General features: G+C 39.4%; 1 protein-coding gene across 2 annotated transcripts in view; it reads left to right on the top strand.

Moving 5' to 3' along the window:
• The first annotated feature begins 18,417 nt into the window (after window positions 1-18,417).
• The window catches only part of TM4SF18 (transmembrane 4 L six family member 18), a 38,049-nt gene continuing 29,658 nt past the window's right edge, over window positions 18,418-26,808 (top strand). For both annotated transcript variants that reach the window (XM_077160753.1, XM_077160754.1), the window contains exons 1-4: window positions 18,418-18,764; window positions 18,854-19,047; window positions 21,844-21,930; window positions 23,515-23,657. In XM_077160753.1, coding sequence (XP_077016868.1) covers window positions 18,871-19,047; window positions 21,844-21,930; window positions 23,515-23,657 — 407 coding nt within the window. In that variant the 5' untranslated portion in view covers window positions 18,418-18,764; window positions 18,854-18,870. The remainder of the gene's footprint in view (window positions 18,765-18,853; window positions 19,048-21,843; window positions 21,931-23,514; window positions 23,658-26,808) is intronic.

Raw genomic sequence — 26,808 nt, 5'->3', positions numbered from 1 at the left:
GCATTCTGCCTATTATTGATTTCCAACTTCATTCCTTTATGATCCGAGAAAGTGTTGTGTATGATTTCAATCTTTTTAAATTTGTTAAGACTTGCTTTGTGACCCAGCATATGGTCTATCTTTGAGAATGATCCATGAGCACTTGAGAAAAAGGTGTATCCTGCTGTTGTGGGATGTAATGTCCTATAAATGTCTGTTAAGTCTAGCTCATTTATAGTAATATTCAGATTCTCTATTTCTTTATTGATCCTCTGTCTAGATGTTCTGTCCATTGATGAGAGTGGTGAATTGAAGTCTCCAACTATTATGGTATTTGTGTCTATTTCCCTTTTCAGTGTTTGCAGTGTATTCCTCACGTATTTTGGGGCATTCTGGTTCGGTGCATAAATATTTATGATTGTTATGTCTTCTTGTTTAATTGTGCCTTTTATTAGTATATAGTGTCCTTCTTTGTCTCTTTTAACTGTTTTACATTTGAAGTCTAACTTGTTGGATATTAGTATAGCCACTCCTGCTCTTTTCTGGTTGTTATTTGCATGAAATATCTTTTCCCAACCTTTCACTTTCAACCTATGTTTATCTTTGGGTCTAAGATGTGTTTCCTGTAGACAGCATATAGAAGGATCCTGTTTTTTAATCCATTCTGCTAATCTATGTCTTTTGATTGGGGAATTCAGTCCATTAACATTTAGTGTTATTACTGTTTGGATAATATTTTCCTCTAACATTTTGCCTTTTGTATTATATATATCATATCTGACTTTCCTTCTTTCTACACTCTTCTCCATACCTCTCTCTTCTGTCTTTTCGGTTCTGACTCTAGTGCTCCCTTTAGTATTTCTTGCAGAGTTGGTCTCTTGGTCACAAATTCTCTCAGTGACTTTTTGTCTGAGAATATTTTAATTTCTCCCTCATTTTTGAAGGACAGTTTTGCTGGATATAGGAGTCTTGGTTGGCAGTTTTTCTCTTTTAGTAATTTAAATATATCATCCCACTGTCTTCTAGCCTCCATGGTTTCTGCTGAGAAATCTACACATAGTCTTATTGGGTTTCCCTTGTATGTGATGGATTGTTTTTCTCTTGCTGCTTTCAAGATCCTCTCTTTCTCTTTGACCTCTGACATTCTAACTAGTAAATGTCTTGGAGAACGCCTATTTGGGTCTAATCTCTTTGGGGTGCGCTGCACTTCTTGGATCTGTAATTTTAGGTCTTTCATAAGAGTTGGGAAATTTTCAGTGACAATTTCTTCCATTAGTTTTTCTCCTCCTTTTCCCTTCTCTTCTCCTTCTGGGACACCCACAACACGTATATTTTTGCGCTTCATATTGTCCTTGAGTTACCTGATACCCTGTTCAAATTTTTCCATTCTTTTCCTGATAGTTTCTGTTTGTTTTTGGAATTCAGATGGTCCATCCTCCAAATCACTAATTCTATCTTCTGTCTCTTTGAATCTATCATTGTAGGTATCCATTGTTTTTTCTATCTTTTCTACTTTGTCCTTCACTTCCATAAGTTCTGTGATTTGTTTTTTCATTTTTTCTATTTCTTCTTTATGTTCAGCCCATGTCTTCTTCATGTCATCCCTCAATTTATCGATTTTGTTTTTGAAGAGGTTTTCCATTTCTGTTCGTATATTCAGCATTAGTTGTCTCAGCTCCTGTATCTCATTTGAACTATTGGTTTGTTCCTTTGACTGGGCCATATTTTCAATCTTTTGAGCGTGATCTGTTATCTTCTGCTGGCGTCTGGGCATTTAGTCAGATTTCCCTGGGTGTTGGACCCAACAGGTTGAAAGATTTTTCTGTGAAATCTCTGGGTTCTGTTTTTCTTATCCTGCCCAGTAGGTGGCGCTCGTGGCACACGTTTGTCTGCGGGTCCCACCGGTAAAAGGGGCTGTGGGTCCTTTAACTTTGGAAAACTCTCGCTGTGGGGGGGGTTCGCCAGCCGAAGCGGCCTGGAAGAGTGCCAGCCGGCCTGGGGGTCCGAACGTGGGGAGGGTCACCGCCGCAGCCCGTGAGAGCGCCCATCCAAACCTCCTAGTCGGCCCGGGGCGCCAAGCGTGGCGGGAGGGCGCCAGCCGCTGCGGCCTGGGAGAGTGCACCATTCCCAGCCGGACTGGGGAGCCACGTGTCCGGAAGGGACCCCCCTGGTCACTGTTCTCCGCAGTCTGGGGATTTCCTATCCAACCCTCTCAGTTGGTCTGGGGGTCCGCGCGTGGCGGGGGCGCCAGCCGCCGCAGCTTGAGGGGACCGCCTGTCCAATTCTGCCAGCTGGCCCGGGAAGGAGGAAGGGAGGGACTCCGGCCGCTTACCACCCCACCCAGGAAAGCCCGCGCCCCTCGGTGATCTCACCGGAGCTGGTTCTCCCAGACAGTCCGCCGTTCCAGGATGGGGTACGCTGTCCCTTTGATCTCCATCGTGGCTCCAGGAGCTGCTCTGCATCGCTTCCACTCCCCTAGCAGCTGCCCTGGAGGAGGAACTAAGATCCGCGCATCCCACTAAACCGCCATCTTCTCCGGAAGTCCATGGTAGAATTCTTGTCTGACATGCGGGAGACCCAGGTTTGATTCCTGGAGCCTGCTCTTGCTAAAAAACAAAAACAAACAAACAAAAAGTTAAAAAATACAACCCAGCTATATCATTTCTAAAGTCTCAGATGGGTAGTAATTCAAAATCTTGACAACACAGTCCTTTGATACAGCTGTGGGGAAACAAGCATTGTGATATAATACTGATGGGAACGCACAATGGCACAATCTGTGAGAAAGGGAATTTGGCAATATCTAACAAAATTAATTATGTATTTACCTTTTGATCCAGAAAAGCCATTTCTAGGAAACTACCTTGAAGATGAATCTCCCCAAATGTGAAGTAGTATGTGCTAAATGTTTTCCATTACAGTGTCATTTGTAATAGTAAACAATCCAAGCACCTACTAATAAATGAAAGTATGATACAGCTACACAGTGGAGTACTATGCAGCCATTAAACCTCCCTCCCCCCACAAAAAGAAAAACCTTATAAGCCAGCATGAAGTGAATTTCAGGATATATTGTTATATGAAAAAAAATGAAGTGCATATAGTATGCTAACTTTTGTAAAAATAAAGGGAAAAAAGAACACATTTTCATTTATATGCATATTTGCTTATTTTTGTGAAACACAAGAAGAATAAAGCAGAATCTAATGAAAATATCTACTAAAAGCAGGTGAGTAAGAACAGAGTGGAGGTGAAGTGATGAAAGATGAGAGGAGCTCTTCTTTGAGTTTACATTTTTGTATTGTTCTGACTTTTGAACCAACTAAAAGTGATCAATATGTTTAAAAAATTAAATGTAATAAAATATTTTTTAAGTAAAACCCTAGAATTAATAAAAAGAAAACAAATGAATCTGTGCACTAAATTATTTTCAAGATTTCTTTCCATCCTTTTTGTCCTTAGAATATATCTCACTAAGGACTGCATGTCCAAAATTACTTGATTATTTCTTCTGAACTAAAACTGTACCCAGATTGCATATCCTTAATGTCCTTATATTCTAGAGACTAAAGGGGCTACAAAACAATCTAAAACTTTACTTCATAGGTTTATGATTGGTAGTAATATTGGTAATGTAATTCTAAAGCTATTTTATTCTACATTATAGAAGACAGCAAAAATGTAAACATAGTAATGCTCTCAGAAACTGAGATGTTTTGGTGTGAACAAAAACATGCACAAGTATTTATGCAAAATATAATTGAAGAAAAGCTAGTAATATTACATTTGATTTGAAATATCAATATGAATTCATTATATATATATACTATATATATACTATTATATGTATACTGTGTATAGTACATATATAGTATATATATATTTAAATATATATACTATATATATTATAGCTATTTACTAGCTCTGTCCACTGCAAGAAACAATGTTATCCTGTCAGTCATGAGTATACTACACCTAGCACCAAATTTTGGTTTGTAATTATCATTTCCTACTAAAAGGTAGTAGGGCTCAGTGGAGAAAGATTGATTTTAGGTCCGGGGTAGGGAAAACACGGAGCTTGGAACAGCTGGTCAGGCCAAAAAGCATGAACATGCTCAAAGAATGATGAGGGGCATGTCCAAAGGATTACAGAAGCCTGCTTGAAGGGCTCCCACTGGTCAAATTTGGAATATTTTATGCATCAAAAAATAATGTTGGCAATAGATCATCATACACTGAATTAACAAATCACACGTCCATAGTAATATTCAAAGAAAAAGGGAGCTATAAAGAGGAAGTTCTTCTATACAGGACAATTCCATCTAATAAATGTAGAAACCTCAAGAATTATAAAATCACCACTTTTAAGTCCGTTACATTAATCAATTCAGTCAAGCATCATAAATGGATTCTGAAATCCTTGGGTGAAAGCCTGTCACAGAACAAGATATCCACTGGGATCCATATATTACTTATTAATTACAGAGGAAAAAATTAGAGCTTTACAACCAAGAGATGTTAGTGATCAAACAGCATCATCAATTTTGGGACAACCGTACATTATGCATCTGCTGAGGAGACACAAAATAAAGCCGCCGACATTCGTGCCAAAAATGTTGAAACCGAGGCTAACCAATCTTTAAACTTTGATGTCCTAGTTATCAAAAATACAGAAACTGAAGGAACAGGTTAATTACACCATGAGGAAATAAGCAGACATTTCCAGAATGTGAGAACTTCTAAAACACAACTTGGACTCTTTTTTAAAAAGTTAATTTTATGAAAAACTAAAAGAGGTTAAGGAGACAGGTCTTGATCAAGAAAGACTAAAGAGATACTGCAACCAAATGCAATGATTGGATCCTAGACCAAAAAAGAAATCCTAAGCTTCACTTAGAGAAAAACAATCAAGGAAATGTGAAAATGGATTGTATTTTCAATAACGTTATGAAACTTGTTATTAATTATTGTGCTTATTGTGATAATGTGATCATGTAGTATGTGTTTGCTCTTTGAAGATGCCTACTAAAGTTTTTCTGGTGACATCAATGATGGTTACAACTCTCAGATAGTTCAAGGAAAAGGTGCCTGAGAAATATGAAACAAAGGGGATAAAATATGAGCCACTGGTGAATGTAGACAAAAGACTGTGGTGATTGCATTATTCCTCTAATTTTTCTGTAAGTTTTAAATTTTTCAAAAATTTAAACTCTAAAAACTTCTAGAATGAGTAATGTATTCTGTTCGGCATTTTAAAAAAAGAAAAGTGCTTTTGCTACTTAACTCCAGTCAGAAACACAAGGATAAGCTAGTTTATGATTCAGAAAGGAAACAATGTTAAAATATGTAAGGCTTGGAAAAACAAAGGTTTATTTCTTGCTCAGGCTGCACGGCCTACAGACAGGTAGTCTATATTGCGATTATAGTGCTGTCTCTTGTGTGGCTGTTCTTTGCACAAAAGGGGAAAGAGAGCAAAGGAAAATCTCTCACAATCATTAAATGCTCGACCGGAAAGACTCATTAATCACAGAACCCACTTCAACCCCCAGGACCAGGCAGGGAAATATCTGGTGAGCAATGTTAATAACTATCACATTATTATATTTTTTGTTACAGTAAACATTTGAATCTGCCACAAATTAATAGAGCGTAGTGCTTAAGAACACAGAATCTGGAGTCGGATTATCGGGGTGACAGCTTGACTATTTATTAGCTAAGCTTGGGCAAATTAACCTCTTCGTGCCTCAGTTTCTTCCTCAATACAAATTGGATCTAATAGTAGTAAAACTGTTTGGGGAACGATTAATAGGTTGAAAACATTTAGAACAGTCATTAGCATACTACTCTCATCATTCTTATTCTATAGTATGATACTTAATATAATGCATTAAAGAAATTGCCCAATGCCCCTCCCCCAATTCAAACAGCAAAAGGATTTACAATGAAAAGTAAAAGTCTCTCTTCCATCTGCGCCTCATCAATCAGTTTTTCTCTCCAGACACAATTGTTACAGTGTGGCGTTGTGAATTGATTGCCTTTTGGCGCCAAATCCACCCATTTCCCTGCTTATGATGCTAAACTATCTTTCCTTTGCCAGCCGACATGAAGTTTAGCTTTGACAGTAGCGGGCATTGGAGGAGCTCTGGAAGATAAAGGGGATTCCTTTGTGGTTCTGGAGCTTTTCTGACATTTTTGGTCCCATGGTGTAGTACTGGTGTGTAAGAGACCCAATGCTGGAGCCCATCTAAGAAGGTCCATTGTTGCCCCAGCTGCCTTCACTGTGGCCAGCTCAGGAACACTCCTGCAGGCAGTTTCTTGGCACATTTGCCCAGCCAGCTTCCAGTCAAGTTCAACAGTGCTCCCAGTGGGCAGCTTCCCCATGAATTTTTTTTTTAACATTTTTTATTGTGAAATATAATATATATTCAAGAAAGCGATAAATTTCAAAGAATTGTAACATGTAATTATAGAACAGATTTCAGAGCTTGGTATGGGTTACAAGTCCACAATTTTAGATTTTTCCTTCTAACTGCTCCAAGACATTAGAGACCAAAAGAAATATCAATATAATGATTCATCAGTAATACTCATTTGTTCAATCCTATCTTCTCTGTTATCACTTCTCCTTCTCCTTTGATCTTTCTCCCAATCTTTAGGATCGTTTGGGCTACGCTGTTGGAAAGGGCTGTGGATAATATGGGATAGGGGGATGGAACTAGCTGATGTTCTGGAGAGACTGGTCCGTCTGGGTTTCAGGACTTATGTGGCCTAGGAACCCATCTGGAGATTGTAGGTTTCTGGAAATTAATCACAGTGCATGAAACTTTCGTAGAATCTCAGACAGAGCCCTAGGTGTTCTTTAGAGTTGACAGGAATAGTTTAGGTTGAAGTTTGGCAAACCATGGTGAAAAACAATGTCTAGCTGAAATTTGCATTAGAGTAGTCTCTCTACTCTATTTGAACTCTCTCAGCCACTAATATCTTATTTTGTTACATTTCTTTCCCCCTTCTGGTCAGGAAGGCATTGTCGATTCCACAGGCTCATCTCTGGGATTTATCTCCCTCTTTGCCAGGGAGGCTCCTTTCACCCCTGGATGTCATGTCCCACATAGTGGGGAGGATAATGATTTTACTTGCACTACTGCACTTAGAGAGAGGAAGAGGCCACATCTGAGCAACAAAAGAGGTCTTCTGGAAGTAACTCTCAGGCATGCTATAGGTAGGTTTAGTCTCAGCTACATAAATAAACTTCACAAGAGCAAGCCTCAAGATCAAGGGCTTAGCTTATTGATTTGGGTGTCCCTAATGTTTGACACAGTATCAGGGGTTTCCCCAGTGGTAAAACTTAAAAGTTTTTTCTCCTGTCCCTCAAGGGACTTTGCCAATACTTTTTAATTATCTGCTCAACATACTCTGGGATGTACATTAAGCTAGACAGAATTACAAGCTCTCAGTTCCATTCTGGTGCCAGGTGATACAAACTGTGTTGATTTTACATTCTGTACGTAGTGCTCCCTTGAACACCCTTAATAAAAAAAAAATGCTCAAGAGCTTCTCAGTGAATTTTGCCTTGCCCTCCAGCCTCAGCCTGCTGATGCCCCCATGCGAGAATTTCCAACTTGCCAGCCCCAGCCTGCGATACCCAGCCTGTCAACTGTAGAACAGCCCTGACCTGGGCAACCCAGAAAAATTCTCCACCATCCAGAGGGTTGTACCCTCTCGAAAGAGGTCTGAGTCCAGCCTTGAGAAGCTTCCCTCCTCTAAGTTCATCCATTCTTGGGTACTCTTTCTCAGCCCCACTTTACTTTCTAGAGTTTCCTTATTCCTTGTTATAGTAATTAATTTCCTATAAATATTTATTCATTCTTTATATTAAACCTTCCCTGTTCAAATTGCAGTGGAGTTTCTATCCTCTGAATGGATCCTGCCTGATTGATACATAGCCTCTTGTTATAGTGTTTCAGAGATATTCTGTGTCTATGCAAGCGAACATGCATATGTATGTATGTAATCTTTGGTTATATAAATAGTAAACATGCTATACACAGTCTTGTTTTTTGGGTGTGGCCATCATCTATATGAACACATACAGAGTTATCTCATTTTTAACAGTTGTGTAGTAGTCTATTAAATAATCCATTTAGCCAATTCTCTATTAATGTGGAGGTAGATTCTTTCCAGTCTTTTCTCTCCATATATTCTACGATAGAATCCTTATTTGATAGGTCCTTTCGTCCATTGGCAAGCATGTCTGAAAAAATCTGTTCCTGAAAGACATTCTACCTTTTTAAATTCCTTCCAAACCATCTAAAGGTCCGGTGCCACCACCACAGTATAGATGTTCTTTGTTTTGTAATGAAAATTTAGTATTTTCTATTAATTATCATTCAGAAATGATTTTGCACATATTTTAATTATTTAAAGAACATATAAAATCAGTGAAAAAAATGTAACCCAAGGAAAATTGCCCTCAGGTGCTTTGAGAGAGGCATGCCTGTGCATATATACACAAACAGGCTCTTTCTCAGTGAGTTTCCAGAATGAAAATTTTTTCCTGATAATCCGTTCTGTACTTGTTAAATTTTGTAACATTTTCTTGGCACTTCTGCCAATTTGGCCTCTAAAATAACACAAAAAGGAACAAAAATATTTCATATATTCTGAATTACTCCTAGATGTAACTTGACTCAGCATTTCATTTTTGCATCATTTTCTGCCTGTCAGGCGCTAGGCTCTGACGTCACTTTTTCTATTACCATCTGTCCTATTGATCATAGAACATCTTTCACTTCTTCCCTTATCTTCTAGCCAATCGGTTCTCAAGTACTATTATTCCTATTACCCTTTTGTAAAGGCAGGTATATTGAGATATAATTTCTGCTCAAATTCTTGCCTTTTAAATATACAGTTTTAATCAACATATACAATTTCATAACTATCACCACAATAAAAATATTGTAGAAAGTATTTCTATCACACCTAAAAGTTCTCTGTGCTCCTTTCTCATCCCCATCCCAGTCCCCTGGTAATCCCTGATCTGATTTCTGACCCAATAATTTTGTCTTTTCCAGAATGTCATATCTATGCAATCATACAAGAAAAAAGTAGTCTAGCTTTTCCCACTTAGCATAAGGCTTTGGAGATTTATTCAGTTTGTGATTATGTATCAGTAGTTCACTTCTTTTTATTGTTAATTCGTATTCCATTTATGAATGTGCAATTTATCCATTCATCAGTCAATAGATATTTGGGTTGTTTCCACTTTTCGGTGATTATGAATAAAGCTGCCGTAAACATTCTCCTGCAGGTCTTTATGTAGCTATAGGTTTTCATTTTTCTTGAGTAAATATCTAGCAGTGGGGGGAAAGAAATCTAGCAGCGGGATTGCTGGGTTGAATGTATGTGTATGTTTAACTTTGTTCAGAAAATGCCAAACTGTTTTCCAAAGTGGTTGCACCATTTTGCACCCCCACTATGCTGGTTTGAAGCTATTATGTACCCTAGAAAATCCATGTCCCTTAGTACTTATTCAATATTGCTGGGTGGGATATTTTTTATTGTTTCCATGGAGATGTGACCCACCCAATAGGGGGTGGTAACTTTTGATTAGATGGTTTCCATGATGATGTGCCTCCATCCATTCAAGGTGGGGTTGCTTACTAGAGCCCTTTAAGAGGGAACCATTTTGGAAAATGCTTTAGAGCCACCAGAAGCAACAGAGTCTATTCAACCAGAAACTTTTGGAGCCAAAGGAAAATGCCTGCAGGGAAGCCTTATGAAATGAGGAGAGAAAGCTGCCAGATGTTGCATCAGCTGAAAGAGAAACCCCAAACTTCATCGGTTCTTTCATTGTAGTTAAGATGTCTTCCCCTCAATGTCTTAATTTGGACATTTTCATGACCTTAGAACTTTAAACTTGCAATTTAATAAATTTCCTTTTTTAAAAGCATTCTGTTTCTGGGATATTGCATTCTGGCAGCTTTTGCAAGCTAGAACACCTACCAACAATGAGGATCCCTGTTGTTCTGCATCCTCACCAGCATTTGGCCCTTTTTATTTTCAGTGGAGTCACTGAACTCTTCCAAAGTCTAATCCATCATTTAAATTGCAACCAGAGTGAGCCTCTAGATGCCCTCCATCTTCAGTAGCTTTGCCTCCCTCAGGATAAAATTCAAACTTCTCAGCCTAACATCTGCAAACCCTTTAAGTTCTGAGCTCTGCCCTCCCAGGCTCCCAACCACATCTTTTGCACCTGCACAGGCAGGCAGACACAGCCAAGACCCACCAACTCCAAGCTGCAAAGTGAGCCACACTCTCTCTTAACTCAGTATCCTCTGTGTAAGCTAAGGCAGGTGTATGGGAAGGCCATTTATTTACTACTTGGCCAAGATGAAAATACCTTTTGAATTTTGGTCGTGTATACAACTGAGTGTCTCAAATTTTCTACTATTGTTTTTGTGAAAAGTTTCAAAAATTCAGGAAAGTTGAAAAATAAGTACAGTAAACATCCAATTCAAATGAACCATGTTAACATTTTGTCAGTTACTTCATTTATTTATTCACCGTATTTCCGTTTCTTTCTTTTTTTTCCTAAACAAGTTCGAAATAAGGTGTGTGCATTTTTAAAAAATTAGAACCAACCTCCTTTGTGAACAGCGGACATGTAAAATCAGTGAAGAAATGTGCCCCAAGGAAAACTGCCCTCAGATGTTCTGAGAGAGACATGTACCTGAAGCAAATTAACCATCATTGGCCCAAAACAAATTAACAACCAAAACCCTAGTATCTTCTAAGACTCAGTCTATATTCATATTTTTTCAATTGTCCCCAAAATGTGTTTCGGAGTGTTTTTTTTTTTTTTCCAAATCAAGATCCAAACAAGCTTCGCACGTTGCATTTATCTACCAATGAGCACTTGACATTGAGTGAATCTCGGTTTGCCCAGCTACCTGCTTCTTGACCTTGAAGACAATTCTGTCCCTGACCCTTTCCTGAAAAAGCCCTGGAACCCCCGGCTCTACTCAAGATCACTGTGCCTTTCTTTGCGTTCAATAAGCCTATGTTTAAATATATTTGATATTGGACATTTTATATTGCAAACTTTAACTTTCCCTCAACCAGACTCTGAATATCTTGAGAGCAGAGAATGGGTTTTCTTTGCCTCAGTAGTCTACTCCCTGCTAAGTAGAAGATGCCAACTTATATTTAAAGAACAGATGACTGAATCCAGTTCCCTGGACCCTCCGTGTGAAGTAAGTGATTATGATAATTGGGTTCAGGATGGGGTAAAGGGAAGGTAAAGTGTCTTAAAGGACGTTGCGAAGGTAGACTACTGCCGAAGGAGCATTGGATAGGAATCATGTATTCCTTCCCTTCTCACAGTAGTAAAATGCTAGGAGTTGTTTACCAACCATTGGAGATAAACCTAGAGTCTAGCAGAATTTTCATCCTCAGCACTGTAGACATTTTGGGCCTGGTAAGTCTAGAGAAAGAGATAAGCAAACAATGAAGGCCCCTGCATCCAAACAACCACCTCTGTTTACAGAGCCATACTGCTTATTTCCTAAAGTGATTTTAAGAAAGTACTCACTCCTATTAGATCCCTAAATTGGACAAACACCAGCACTTTATGCTCTTGATCAATGGTGGAAATCACAATTCATCTACTCCGAACCTTTGGGATTAAATTTCTCTCTGAATCCTTTTCTGCTGTTAAACTTTTATCTTTGTTGCAAACTTTTCATTTTGATGAACATCTTTCAGATATCTCTGTATTTCCCACCTCCCATTGCCTGTAGAGCTAATTCCAGAGTCAGACATGAACTCTGAGTCCAGAGTGACTCAGAGACTGCAGCCAACACTATTTTAGGTGGAGTGTTTCCTCCTGAGTCATCATGTCCCCCTACCGTAGCAGGCATCCTGCGGATTTCCTCAGCTCTGCTCTCGGGAACAGGAAGCCAAGGCCAGATGCAGCCAATAAACATAGCAGCCCAGTGACTCTTCCCGGAGAGTGGAGGATGAACAGAAAATCTTGATTTAGTAAGAATTCCTTGGCAAGAAAATTGGGAATTGACCGGAGCCAAATGGCTTCCATAATTTAATTTGTGAGCATACGTAAGTTTTCTTAGGGATGGACTTGAGAAAATTTTTTAGTTACCTGGGAAGGCTTTATTAGATGCTTTCACTAATGGGATAATCAAAGCCAAGGAAATTGCTCAACTCCCCTTTTCATAATTTTACCAAGTATTCCAACCAGCCATATCCTTTCCATTTGTTTCTGTCACTCTTGCTGATTAGTATCCCAAACGACTTTTGGTTTTTCGATTCCCCTCTCCCACACCAAAGCCTCCATAACTACTAACCTGACATGGAGACATCATTAGAGAACCTCTTTGGGCTTGACCAAGACTGAGAAATACCAGCAATGGATATTGCCTTTCCCTGACCCACCTTCTTGGCAGACATCATTAATCTATCTAGATAACCTACCTAACCTATATCCCTTTCGCCCAGAAACCAGTTCTTCATGTTAGCATTGGAACTGATTGGCAATGAAGAAGAGGGGCCTAAAGTGTAGAAATGTATTGGCAAGGGTGACCATAGTGGAATAGTGCAAACAATATAAAAATTTAGAGTGACAGAAGACTTGAACTTAACTTTTTGCTCCTGAGCAAGTTTTTTAAAGTTTTCTTACATATGGTTTTTTTTTTTTTTTACATGGATAATGGAGTTAATAATTCCTTCACCTTAGGATTGTTGTGAGAATTCTTTTTTTTAAATATATGTGAAAGCTCTGGCACAGTATCTGGCAGGTGAAAGACAGTCAGTAAATGTCAACTGATCATGATTATTCAGAAGGAACAGCAGAGGCAGATTGGAAGGAACAGCACGCCTCATTGACACTGAAAATTCCTGGAAACTGCAGCATTTTACAAGATGGTAAATAGTCAATGATTCCACTCTCCTTGTACTTTAAACAAGATGGATTATTAGTCCTCTCCAAAGGGCAAAATATTGGCAGTGAAAACTTTTATGAAATCCCAACTTTGCAAATATGTCTGGTAAAACACAGCTGTTTCTAGGTAGCCAGTTACCCATTTCAGTGATTATTCCATTCTCTCCCTTTCTCATTTCTTACTCCTCATTTAGCACCTGTTAGAACCTCCATGCGAGGCAGTTTCATGGTGAGGAAAACAGAAAGCCAAATCAAACATTTTCATATTTTCAAACACCTATAAGTTAGGGAGTAGCTGATTGTTGGGTAAAGAGATTGTAAATTTGGGGGCCGGATGATGGAGCAGCTATCTTCCACCCTCAGATCACTCTCCCTCTCCCTTAGAGTCACTTTTCTCATCCTTTATCCCTCTCATAATTGATGTTGATTTTAGTATCCATTGTAAACGATCGTCCCAAGCCCTGCCGTCTTGGTTTGCTCCCCACCCCCACCCCACCCCCCATCTTCTTGTCCTCCTCTGTCTCAGCCACTCTCTCCTATGGTTAAACTCCTAGACCTTGTTTTTATCAATTCTTAAAACAGCTCCATAACATCAAATTCCAGGATCCCACAGCTTCCTCTCTCTGCTACCCCAAACCAATAACTCTTCAACCACACTAGGACGTGCGATCCAAAGTCTAATCGCTTTTTACTGTTCCTAACATTTCCTCCCATCCTCACTTTCCTCCTTACTCAGCTTAAATTCTGCAGTCCATCTTTATAATCACTCGCTTGCATGTATTCTTGATTCCTTTGCTCCTTTCTCTTTGCATGGTTCTTGCCTGGGAAATCCCACAATCCTGGTGGATTCCAGTTTCCTTACTACTCTGTACTCACACTTGCATGGCTGATTTTCACTAGAGAAAACCATGCAACTGTGCTGCCTAGTCTCCCTGTAAATTCATGATTATAGATGCAAGGGGTGCTCAGCATCTGCCAGCAATCCTGCCACATTCTCTGTCCATTCACCAGCCCACTTTTTCAGGCCAGTGTTTCATATCTTCTCCTTTTTCTCTAAGTCGACAAAACCCTGTCCCCATGCTCATTCTCAGCTAACAACTATGCTTCCTATTTTACTGAGAAAACAGAAACAATAAGAAGTTTCCACCAGCTACCTCCAGGCCCACATGCTCTGTCTTCCTTTCTGTGACTAGGATTGAATTACCTGTGTTCCATCGAAGTCCAGCTCTTCCATTGGTGCACATGCTTCCATCCCTCCTCACTGATGCTAGGATTCTGCTCCAGCAATTCTTCCATTTCTCTCCTGCGCTGTCAATTCCCACCTTCTCCCCAATAGAAACCTTCCCATCAGTAGACAGCATGATATAGATTTTCCCATTAATATTTTTACTCTTGACTCCCATTTTCCCTTCATCTACTACCCCATCTCCCTGCTCACCTTTAAAGTAAAAACTTTAAAGTAAAGTAAAACTCTCTAAAAGAGTTCTTTTTACTCTATTTCTATTTCCTCTCCTCCCACTCTCTCATGAACTCATTCCGGTCGGACTCCCATCCCAATTCCACCACTAAAGCTCCTCTTACCAAGGTCATCAGTGATTTCCACGTTGCCAAATCCACCAGCCAATTCTCCATCTTCGTATCACTTGCCCAGTCTGCAGCAACTGACCCAGTTGAGCATCTGCATCCTATATTTTTTTCCTCAACTTCAAATTCGTACATACAGTTGCCTAGTTAGCATGCCCCAGACTGGCCACCTCATCACCCACTGCCATATCTGCTCCTCTGCTGCCTTGCCCACTTCAGTTAATGACAACCCCATCCCACACCAGTAGTCATTCTGGATTCTCCTCTTTCTCACATACCCTCATGCAATCTGTCACCAAATCCTGTTGGCGCTCCCTCAAAAATATATCTACAATCCAACCTCTTCTTACCATATCTGTTGATACTATTCTGGTCTGAGCCACCACCATCTCTTACCTGGATTGTTTAAATGGTTTTAGAGTTCCTCTCCTTCCTCTGGCACTTAACCCTTCCTTCTAGGCACAGTACAACAGGGGCAGTGAGCCTTTTAAACATCAAGGCATTTTTCTGCTCAAAGACAATCTTGGATATCACTACTTTCCCCTCCCTCCCTTGGCTTCTGCCACAGAGGCCTCGTTGCTACAGTTCGCTTCTACCCCAGGGCTTTTGCACACTTGCTGCCTTATCTGCCTGCCATGCTTTTCCTCAAAATTCCCTGCATGACTCACACCCTCCACCTCTTTCAGGTCTTTGTCACCTTCCCAGTAAGGTGTTCCCTGCCCACTCCGTTTGAAATTACACCCTCACCCCCCATTCTTTGGTGCCCTCCGTTGCCCTTCCCTGATTTATTTTACCACATGTATCCCACCTGAGGTGCTACATGTTTTACTTATGTATTGTGTGTTGTTATTCTCCCCTAATGTAGAATGTAAGCTCCATGAGGGCAGGGATTTTGGACTGTCTTGTTCACTACTAACTCCCCATCTGTTAGAACAGTGCCTGGCATGTAGGAGGTACTCAATGAATATTTGACCAAAAGTTTTATTGATCTCCCCAGTTAACCCAAGATTTCTGGTAAAATATGATTTAGGCTGCTTCTGTACCACTGGAAAACATATCCAGTGCCCCGTCTCTCTTGATGCACTTTGATAAAAAAAACTACAGGAAAAATTCACATCCACCAGGGGGTGCCATGAAATCTCTCTGGCACCTATAGTAAGGTTGGAAACCTAGTTGTCTAGGTTTGTTTTCTTTTAAAACAAAAGTGGCTCCAAAAGATATCTTATGAATCTTACAATTGGAGGCGGTTTTATGGACCTTACACCTAAAGCAAGAGCACTGAAGAAGGAAATAAATAAATGGGAACTCCTCAAAATTAAACACTTTTGTGCATCAAAGAACTTCATCAAGAAAGTAGAAAGACAGCCTACACAATGGGAATCAATATTTGGAAACGACATATCAGATAAAGGTCTAGTATCCAGAATTTATAATGAGATTGTTCAACTCAACAACAAAAAGATAGCCAACCCAATTACAAAATGGGAAAAAGACTTGAATAGACACCTCTCAGAGGAGGAAATACAAATGGCCAAAAGACACATGAAGAGATGCTCAATGTCACTGGCCATTAGAGAAATGCAAATCAAAACCACAATGAGATATCATCTCACACCCACCAGAATGGCCATTATCAACAAAACAGAAAATGACAAGTGCTGGAGAGGATGCGGAGAAAGAGGCACACTTATCCACTGTTGGTGGGAATGTCAAATGGTGCAACCACCGTGGAAGGCAGTTTGGCGGTTCCTCAAAAAGCTGAATATAGAATTGCCATACGATCCAGCAATACCATTGCTGGGAATCTACTCAAAGGAATTAAGGGCAAAAACTCAAACAGACATTTGCACACCAATGTTTATAGCAGCGTTATTTACAATTGCAAAGAGATGGAAACAGCCAAAATGTCCATCAACAGACGAGTGGCTAAACAAACTGTGGTATATACGTACGATGGAATATTATGCAGCGTTAAGACAGGATAAACTTATGAAGCATGTAATAACATGGATGGACCTAGAAAACATTATGCTGAGTGAGTCTAGCCAAAAGCTAAAAGACAAATACTGTATGGTCCCACTGATGTGAATCGACACTCGAGAATAAACTTGGAATATGTCATAGGTAACAGAGTTCAGCAGGAGTTAGAAACAGGGTAAGATAATGGGTAATCGGAGCTGATGGAATACAGACGGTGCAATAGGACTAGATACAAAAACTCGAAAATGGACAGCACAATAATACCTAATTGTAAAGTAATCATGTTAAAATACTGAACGAAGCTGCATCCGAGCTATAGGTTTTTGTTTGGTTTTGTTTTGTTTGTTTTGTTCTTATTATTATTACTTTTATTTTTTTTCTCTATATTAACATTCTATATCTTTTTCTGTTATAATGCTAGTTCTTCTAAACCGATGCAAATGTACTAAGAAACGATGATCATGCATCTATGTGATGATGTTAAGAATTACTGATTGCATATGTAGAATGGTATGACGTCTAAAAAAAAAAAAAATGGTCAGCACAATACTGCCTAATTGTAATGTAATTATCTTGGAACGCTGAATGAAGCTGCATCCGATCTATAGTTTTTTGTTTGTTTGTTTTGTTTTTTTTCTCGTATATATTTTTGTACTTTTTATTCTTATTTGTGTTTTCTCTCTGTGTTATCACTTTATTTCTTTTTCTGTTGTAGTGCTATTTCTTTCTCTAAATCGATGCATATGTACTGAGAAATGATGACCATACACCTATGTGATGATATTAAGAATTACTGATTGCATATGTAGAATGGATTGATTTCTATTGTTGTGTTAGTTAATTTTTTTAATTAATAAAAAAAATTAAAAAAAATAAAAAAAAAAAAGTGGCTCCAAAAATCTTTTTCTTTTTAGTAGAATTAAAAACTATTTATATAATAATAAATTTTACTCTTCTGAATTAAAGGTACATATTTTAAGTAGTATTAACACTTCCTGGGGAGGACAAGAATATATTAATACTTCTGTGGAGTCAAGATTTTAAGAGTTCATGAGGGACCATTGGGCTTTGGGTACAGAAGGGAGGAAATGAACAGACTTGACTATTTCTGATCCCCACACTAACTTGACAGTTATGTTCCTATAACTGCTCCTTTTATTATTAATGATTGCTTCCATATAATGCCAGCTATCTCTATATGCCGCTGACACTGCTTGGCACTACAATCTCATTTAATCCTCACACTATCCTTCTGGGGAAGGTGTTATTTTTAATCCCTCCTTCTCAGTTTAGGAGGTCGAAGCTTAAGAAAGTTAAGTCATTGGTCCAAAGTCAAGCAGGGTCCTGGGGGTACCAGTGGAGAGGGTGAGAATGGAATTCCGGCCAGGTCAGCCAACCTGGAGCTCTTAACCACGTCATCTATATCATCTTCCTTGTGTTTGTTACCAAGACTCCTTCCCACTCTCCACCCTGGCCTCCTGGCATCATAATTAGAGGCAATAACAATAATTAGGGCAATAATTGGGAAGGCAGAATGTTTTACTCCTTGTTTCCAACTCATTTCTCACAAAGTCTTGACCACATTACCGAGCTTCTCTACCTCCTTTTCCTTAACAGTAAGACAGATAGGAACTTGCGCCTGATGTTCTTCAGGGAGGTAGTGAGGGTTAAGAAGATAGTAGAAGTGAATTCTTGGATGGAAGATTCTCAAGGTCTTTTAACAATCAATTCACCAACTGTGATGTCTTGTTTTTCTCACCCAAAAGTCCTTTTCTTAGTCCTTTTGGTGCCGTCTGCAGCTTCAACAACGCTTGTTGACTCCTAAGCACACAATATAGAATATCGAATGAAAGAGCTTTAAAGAGGGCATAAGGTTCAGGTTACTTTAATAAGCGTGCCGTATTCTATGATGAGCTCCCTTGATCACTACTACCTCTTTAACTGTTCTGTCCCCTGTCGTGGGATGAAATTTGCCAGACTCCATTCCACTTCGCCTCCCCAATTTCCTGCTTACAACAAATTCAAGGTTAAGTCTTTACAGCTCTAATCTAGAGGAAAATGACTTATTTCAAAAAGCAGTGAAAAACACCACATTCCTTTGGCACAGGATGAAGCCCAGTTCAGCTCTTCAGCAGCTGATCATCGTCTATTGTTCTCGGAACAGTAAACCGCTCTTTTACCCTGGACGCTGTCCGGCTGCAGGGATATGTGAGCCCTCCGCACCGCAGGAATAGGAAGTAAAGGGCTCTGACCCAGAAAGTGCCAGGTAATCTCAAAAAGAAAAAAAAAAAAAAGACAGGTAAAACGGAAAAGGAAGAGGCTTTATGTAATTCTATGCTTTGAAATCTCCTCCAGGTTTTAAACTCTGCAAAATGGGGTCTCGAAAGTGTGGAAGCTGCTTAAGTTGTCTGCTGATTCCGCTCGCAATTTGGAGTATAATTGTTAATATATTATTGTATTTCCCAAATGGGCAAACTTTCTATGCAACCAGCAGTAAACTTACCAACTACGTATGGTATTTTGAAGGAATCTGTTTCTCAGGTGTCATGGTAAGTGTGAGTTTGGAGACTGGGGATCGCATAAGGGGGAATCTTACTAGGAATGGTCTTGTTCTTGGTCAAAAAATAAAAATAAAAAAAGATAATGGGATGATCACTCTACTAACCCTAGGTTGGGGATTTGAAGGGTGGGTGAGGGGGCCAGAGTGTCTGCTGGACCTTGGAAAATAGATTTGTGTTCGGTAAGCTGTGTGTTTGTGTAGCTTCAGCGATGCAGGAGATTGGCCCTGATGAAAGTTTGTGTATCACGCACCTGTGTGTCAGTTTGAGCGATTTAATCGTCAGTGGTGCTGCTCTTTTCCAGAACAGATTTTCTACCCACACTCAATTTCGCTGTACTGGGGGGCATTTGGACAGCGTGAAAAAGCAGCCTCGGGGATTCAGACAAAGTTGCATTCAGATCTAAACTCTGTCATTTGTGCTACAAGGACTTTAAGCAGTTACTCAGAATCTTTTAGCCCCAGTTTTTTTATATGAAATATGCAAGTAATGGTGTTTACTTTGTTGGGTAATTCTGGGGATTAAATACAATCAGAGCTCTATAAGCAATCAGTAGCCAGTGGCAATTGAGGTAATAAATTCTCATTGAAAAATGGGCCATGTCGGCAGTAAATGGTCCTACATTACACCCCTAATAATGGAGGGTGTTTCTGCGGACTAAATTGAATTATCCTTGGTAAGAATCCATGAATGTTTTCCTGATGACTTTGTACTCTTTAAAAATAGACAAGCTAATAGTAAATCACGTTGACAATGCAGAGGAAAAGACACTTTTCCTCATCATTTTATATCTAAAAACAGTGTATTGTGAACTATAAGCTTTCCTTATCACCAAGAATGTAAAAGAAAATTCATTATAATCCATCTCTACATCTTTGGGTATGTGTAAGAGAGATTATTATTATGCTATTTGAGTGGCTATGTTGATAGGCAGTTTTCCTTTAGCTATTCATTTTTACAAATTAAATTAACGGACTTTAAAATACTGAAACCCAATGCTATTGAAATTGCGCTGTGGTGGGCACATAGCAGTTTTGTTGGTGGCACTGTAAAGAAACACAAACCTTCCGAAGAACAGTTTAGGACAACATATCAAGATCCAGGAAAATGCCTGTGTCTTTTGACTAAGGAAGCCTAAATCTGAGAATTCATCCTAAGGAAACAATCCAAAACAAGAAGAAAGTTATATACTCAGTGTTTGTGGCAGCATTATTTATAATAGTAAATAACTAGTAGAAGTATTCCCAGGACAGAAGTGGCCAGCTCATTTGTGGTATATTCACTTTATACAGTGATGAGAATTATAATGCTGAGGGTGTTAATGACATGGAAAAATGCATATTATTTAGTGTTAGGTGACAGTAAAAAAGATACAAATGCAAAATCGTGGGTAATTTATAGGGGATTGCAACTATGTAAAAATATATATCTGTGAGAAAATACCAGAAATAAATATGTGAAAACATAAGAGGCTGGTGGAATTACAGACAATTTTCCTCCATTATTCTTGAGTCCTCTGTGTTGCAGTTATATTTTAAAACTAGGAAGAAGGCCGTTTCTCCCTCAATGCAGGTGACACTAGGACAGCAGGACTCCGAAGTCCAGGACTAATTATTTTACCAATATTGCAGTGAAGCTGGTCACTGAACGTCAGCCATACACTTCATTTTTTCCCCACAATATGTAACGGTAATTAATAAATGGAGGCGTTGTAAGTCATAAATAAAGTTAGCTAGTTCTCTATTAAAATCTGTGACAAGTAATCGTATTGGAAGGAGGGGGATAGAGTACTCTTTTGTTTTTATTCTGTGTAAAATTTAAAACTGGGAAAAGAGCCTGTTCTCTTTTTTTGTTGTTATTATTGACTAGGAATTCTTGAAAAAATATTATTGTAACTGGATCAAGTTACATATTAGGAGAAAGGAGAGGATTATAGACAAATAATTAAGTGGATAAATAAATAAACTAAGGCTGGAGGAATTTTGGAAGCTGGAAAGGGTGACTACAAACAGTAAAATACCAGCAAAGTCAGTTAAGGGATTCAGTACTGAACAGTGAGGGTAGAAGATAAACAGAGAATTTGCCATCAGGAATTCATGGTCCATACCTTCCGAAACCAAGAGTTATAATAGGAAATAAATCCATTTTCTTCCTAGAGTTTGGGCCGTTTGCCTAAGACGCTAAGAAAGTGAAGTAGAATGCACTGAATTTTCCACGTTTCTTGCTTAATATAGACAAAATACACTGAAAAATCTGAACCTGAGATGGTTGGAATGCATGGGGAAATTGAACTTGATTTATTTGAAGTAAGAGGTGTAGTTTCAGAATCTGTGCCTCTCACCTCCATTTCCAGAAGGCAATAAATGGAGGGAGGCTGGCAAGCTCCTGGCAGTGATTTTTCCATTGTTTTCTATAACTAAGCCAGTGAGAAATGCAGATTTTGCTACCTGGGATGGTTTTGCCATGCTCATACTGTTTATTCCTCCTTAATCATTAGCTTTTGATCATTGATAAATATGATGATAATACTTAACATTTATCAGTCACTTACTAGGACCAAGTTCTGTGCTCAAATTTTACCTTCATGATTTCACAACAATCCAATGAGGTGAACCATTTTATAGGGGAAGACTCTCAAGGTCACACAGCTAGAAAGTAGTAGAGCTGGGATTCAAACCCGGGTCTACATGAGCCCAGAGTCTATGCTTGGAAACACTGCGCTCTCACTGTGAGTCAGAATATAAATTAATGTTCCTTTTCTGTCATGTTATATCTTCCCTCTTACAGATGCTTATAGTAGCAGCAGTTCTTCTAGTACTGGAGAATGACAAGTATAAATGTTGCCAGAGTGAAAACTGCAGCAAAAAATACATGGTAAGAACAGCGCTTTTTTGAGGATTATTGTGTGGGCTCCAGCTTTCTGTCCTCTCACTCAGAAATACTAAAATACTGACAATATCTTTCCCCCCCTTTGATCCCATCAGTTCAGAACCCAAAGGTTGTCTTCCATTTTGTTCACTGTCTTTTCTTCACCATTGTTCTGCAAATGCTCTTTCAGAATTCAGGATTTAAAGACACAGGAAATTAGGAAATAATGCTACCTTTCCCTAACTGGATTTCTGTGAGTATATTTTTTTCCTTATCAACTTTATTGATGACTCATGCATACAATAAATGACATCCATTAAAAGTTTACAATTTTGTGAGTTCTGATGGTTAAATACCACCATCACTATCACCCCCAAAAGATGACTCTTTGGTCCGTTTTTGTCGTCATGATAGATTAGTTTGTGTTTTATAGAAATAGAATTGTACAGTATTTGGGGTTTTTTGGATCTGGCTTCTTTCACTGTGCCTAATGATTTCTGGATTCATCCATGTTGTTGTGTCTTTGCAATGTGCATTTAAAAAATTGGAACATCAAAAACTTAGAATTGGGGGGAATAATACACCCAAACTTCCTAAGCCTGTGCTCAACAGGCAAGTGATGGGCTCTTAAATTTCCATCCTTCCCTATTATGGCAAAATAGTAACAATAGGTGAGTCTAGGGAAAGGATATATATTTTCAACAGATTTTAATTATTTTTGTAATAAACAGTTGTAGGGATAAGAGCCCCTTGCCCTAAAAGATAAAGTTCAGCCTTCTTCAGCTGATGGCCAAAGCCTTCCCTGACCCCAATCTTTAAAGCTGCACTTTCCTCCACTCAAAAGTTCCTCATAGGCTAGAATGTGCCCTATCACCTCTGTTTCCCCAGCACTAATACCATGTCAGTCTCATATTCATAAGCTTCTCCTCTCTGTCCCTCTCTATGAATCCCCTTTTAGATCAGATGAATCTATTTACTATCTCACAACTCTGCTTGCATCATCTGCCTCTGAACATTGTACTTTCTCTTTACTTAAATAAAAAATTCCCCTGGCCATCAATCTCATGCTCATTTGAATATGTATATAAATATATAGGCCAACACCTTACATTTCCTCCTGTATGACTATATATTAAGATATCCAAATAGGACCTTCCCAAGAGAAAAGCAGGGTTTATGGATTATAATTCTTAGAAAACCAGCCTTACCTAGAAAATACCAGGTTTTCAATAAATAAAGAGCTATAAACTGATAGATCATATCCTTTCTTTGTTTATGTAAGAAATGCTTATTACTGATGCTATTTTGATGATATCAAAATTCCAGAAAAAAAGAAGAAATTTAGTAAATTGCCCTGTTTTCTCTACATGATTTCAAAGAAAAAGTCATTTAAAAACTTAGTTTTGAATCCAGATGGGTTCAGATTAAATTTTTCCTTCTTTATATTGACATTTAGTATCAGATAGTCTATAGCAGACTTGTGTGAGTAGAAGAATGTACGGATAATTCTTCCATGAATTATCTGACAGTTCATCCACAATACCCCTTGTCTTGTTGGATGGCACTAACATCCTTCTGTGTTTAATTTAGATGTTGCTGTCAATGATCTTTTCTGCCCTTGGAATTGCTTTCTCTGGATACTGCTTGGTCATATCTGCCTTGGGCCTTGTCCAAGGCCCATACTGCCGCACCGTCAATGGCTGGGAGTATGCCTTTGAAAGCACTGCAGGAAGGTAAGGAATAATTCCCCAAGCCAAAGAGGTCAGGAAGTCAGAAATACCTGGCCTCATGCTTATGGCCATTTCCATGATCAACTTGGGATTCAATGTGCAGAATTTTCCATTAGATTATTCTTCACAGATCTTTCTTTACACCTTTTTTTTCCAGGTTTTAAGGCCATGTCCTATCTTTGAGGTTCTCATGGAGATTTCTAAATGAAAGAAGTGTCTCTCGCATCCTTCCGTACAGCACTCCATGGCTATTGTGGTCTGGCAGTTACTGAAGCCTGAGATCTGAGTGGTTCTAGCAACTCTGTTTTGTGGACAGGCTGGACATCTGGCCTGTTACAGATGTGAAGGGGCTTGGCTGGGGAACCATCACTGGTTCCTTGGATGGTGACACTGAGGGTTAGACCAGCAGGGCCAATAGAGAGACAGAACAGGTAGGGCAAACAGCGGTATACGGTCTAACATCCAGGGGCATGACTAGGTGTGGAAGTTTGCGAAAGAAGCCAGGAGGTTAAGTAGCATGTCGGTTGGTAGTTCAGCCAGATGTCAAGGGATCCAATCCTGGAGCACGTAATACGCACACTAGCCTTATGCTGAGTTTATCAGGTGACCAGTCCTGTAGAGGGCCTAGACAGAGACTTGCGAAGGGCCCATTGATTCTCTCTCTATTTGTCCTGCGCTCATATTCTAATGGAAAGAAATGAGGAAGCAACTCTTTGTGCCATTCACTAGGGAATTGCATTTTCTTTTCAAATCCCCAGGGGTAGCTCTATTGTTCAAGGCTCACACCTGTTTGAGGTCTCATGCTCTCCTAGACGTGCAGAACTGCTTCTGTGCACGTAGCTGCCTTCATTTTGAAGGTTCCACAAGACACTGCGGGGTGTGACCTCCTAGTGAGCAGAGCTCTCCCACAGATCAATAACCTCAGACTTTCCTGAGCACAAGAGGGAGATAGCACACTCAGGAGAGAGAACCATGATGTTGAGATGGATGCCAAATGCATGAAGCTTTTGTGTAATCAGTCCTTGAAGTTTCTCATGCTTCCACACCAAAGTAGCCTCCCCTCGGGTTCATGAATCTCAGGCTGCCTCGTGCCTCTCTGTTACTCCTTCAAAGCTACCTTCGACGTTTGATTCCACCTATTTCCACGGATATACAAATGTTTGGAAGTAAAAACATTGTTTCGAGGCCATGAATATAAGGTAGCTAAGTCTCTGAGTCTTCTGGAGAAGTTTCCAAAGTTTGGCAAATTCAAAACGGAGCAGGTGTTTAATGGTGAATTTGAGCATATCAATCATTCTTTTGTGCATTTATTCAGTAAATATTTGTTTAGCACTTATTTGTCTAGGCCTTGGGTTAGGGGCTAGAAAATCAAAGATAAATTACATAAGGTGCCTGCCTCTAGGAACACACACAGACCTGGCAGAACATGCTGCTGAGATGGAAGCCTTTGGGTGGGCCTGGTCCTTGGAGCAGGTCCTATGAGCTGTAGAAGCTTATAGATGAGACTCAACCCTGCATCTCCCATCTCTTACTTATAAGCTGTCTGATCTTAGATAAGTATCTGCATATCTTCCAGTCTCTGTAAATTGGGAATCACAATCATGCTTACTTCATGGAGTTGAAAATTAAATGTGAGTGATGCATAATGAGATTAAACTCTCAGAACATGTCAGATTTTATTATTAATAGCATTACCCTGCATGTACCTTTATGCTACATGAGGTTCTCTACCTGGCAGGTGGCCGGCAGATCCAGCCCCTGGGGCAGTGACTGGCGTGGACACTAAATCAGTTATTCATTCAACATTTGTTGATCTTTATAATATGATGGAATACTGCCTTAAGCCATAGACCTCACCATTCAGAGATCATTAAAGTACATCCATGCTCTCAGAACACAGAGTCCAATGAGGAAGCACATACATAGACAAGGTAAAACAGCTATAACTAAGATACAGTCATGGACTTAGACAGAATTACAATATGATGCAGTAAATGTCACAATAGAGCTGTGTGTGGAGGCAGGGAAAGAATTCATGTCAGGGAAAGCTCCCCTGTTCCTCCTAGGCCCTGCTAGTGCACTTATGATTCTCCATAGTTTCAAGATGAATAAATAGTACCATAGGGAGAAAAGTAGAAACTCTGCCAGTCAACTTGTTTTAAAGTACTGAATGATCTCGGCAGAGCGTATAATAGGAACAATCTAGAGTAAGGAGCTGAGCAGGGGACTGTTTCAGTTTGCTAAAGCTGTCATAATGCAATATACTAGAAATGAATTGGCTTTTATAAAGGGGATTTATTAAGTTACAAGTTACAACTTTAAGTCCATGAAAATGTCCAAATTAAGGCACCAAAAAGAGGATACCTTCTTGCAGGAAAGGCAGGAGGCAGACAGGATACCTGTCAGCTGGGAAGGCACATGGCTGGCATTGGAGGTCCTTTCTCTAGGGTTGCAATGCTTTCAGCTTCTGATTCTAGGAGCTTTCTCTCTAACCGTCTGTGAGTCCTCACTTAACTTCTCCAGGACAAACTTTGGATTTCATCTCTTAGCTTCCTTTCGTTCTCTCCAGGTTCTTGCTATTTCTGAGTCCTTGCTTATCATTCAGGATATTTCTGTCTGCATTTCCAAACATCTGTGTCTTTCTTTCATCTCTCTGCTCTCAGTGTCAGTTCTGAACTGTCTCTCTCTCTCTCTCCCAACCCCACCCCGCTGCCCCACCCGCTCCATGAGCTCTTTTAAGGACTCCAGTAAACTAATTAAGTGCTAGCTTGAATGGGCAGGGTTACGTCTCCATGGAAATAATCTAATCAAGAGGTCCCACCCTATGGTGGGTCTGTTCCCTCGAAACTGGATTAGGATTAAAAGAACATGGCTTTTCTGCGGTATATAACAATTTCAAACCAGCCCAAGGACAAACCCCAAATCTGGGTTCATCGCTGGGCACAGCAAATAAAAGTCACACTGAATAGAGCTAAGGAGAAAAAAGAAGTCTATTTATTTGGGCTGGAGAACAGGAGAATTTTCCAAAATCTGTCTCCCAAATCTGTGATTTTTCAATTGGCTTTTATGCAAGTCAAAGACAAAGAGATAATTATCTTAGTTAACAGGTAACAGAGGTCTAGAGAATTTCAGTAGTTTATCTTGGTTATTTCTT

Source organism: Tamandua tetradactyla, chromosome 5 (genome assembly GCF_023851605.1).
Source record: "Tamandua tetradactyla isolate mTamTet1 chromosome 5, mTamTet1.pri, whole genome shotgun sequence".
NCBI lineage: Eukaryota > Metazoa > Chordata > Mammalia > Pilosa > Myrmecophagidae > Tamandua > Tamandua tetradactyla.
This window is presented reverse-complemented; position numbering and strand designations above follow the sequence as displayed.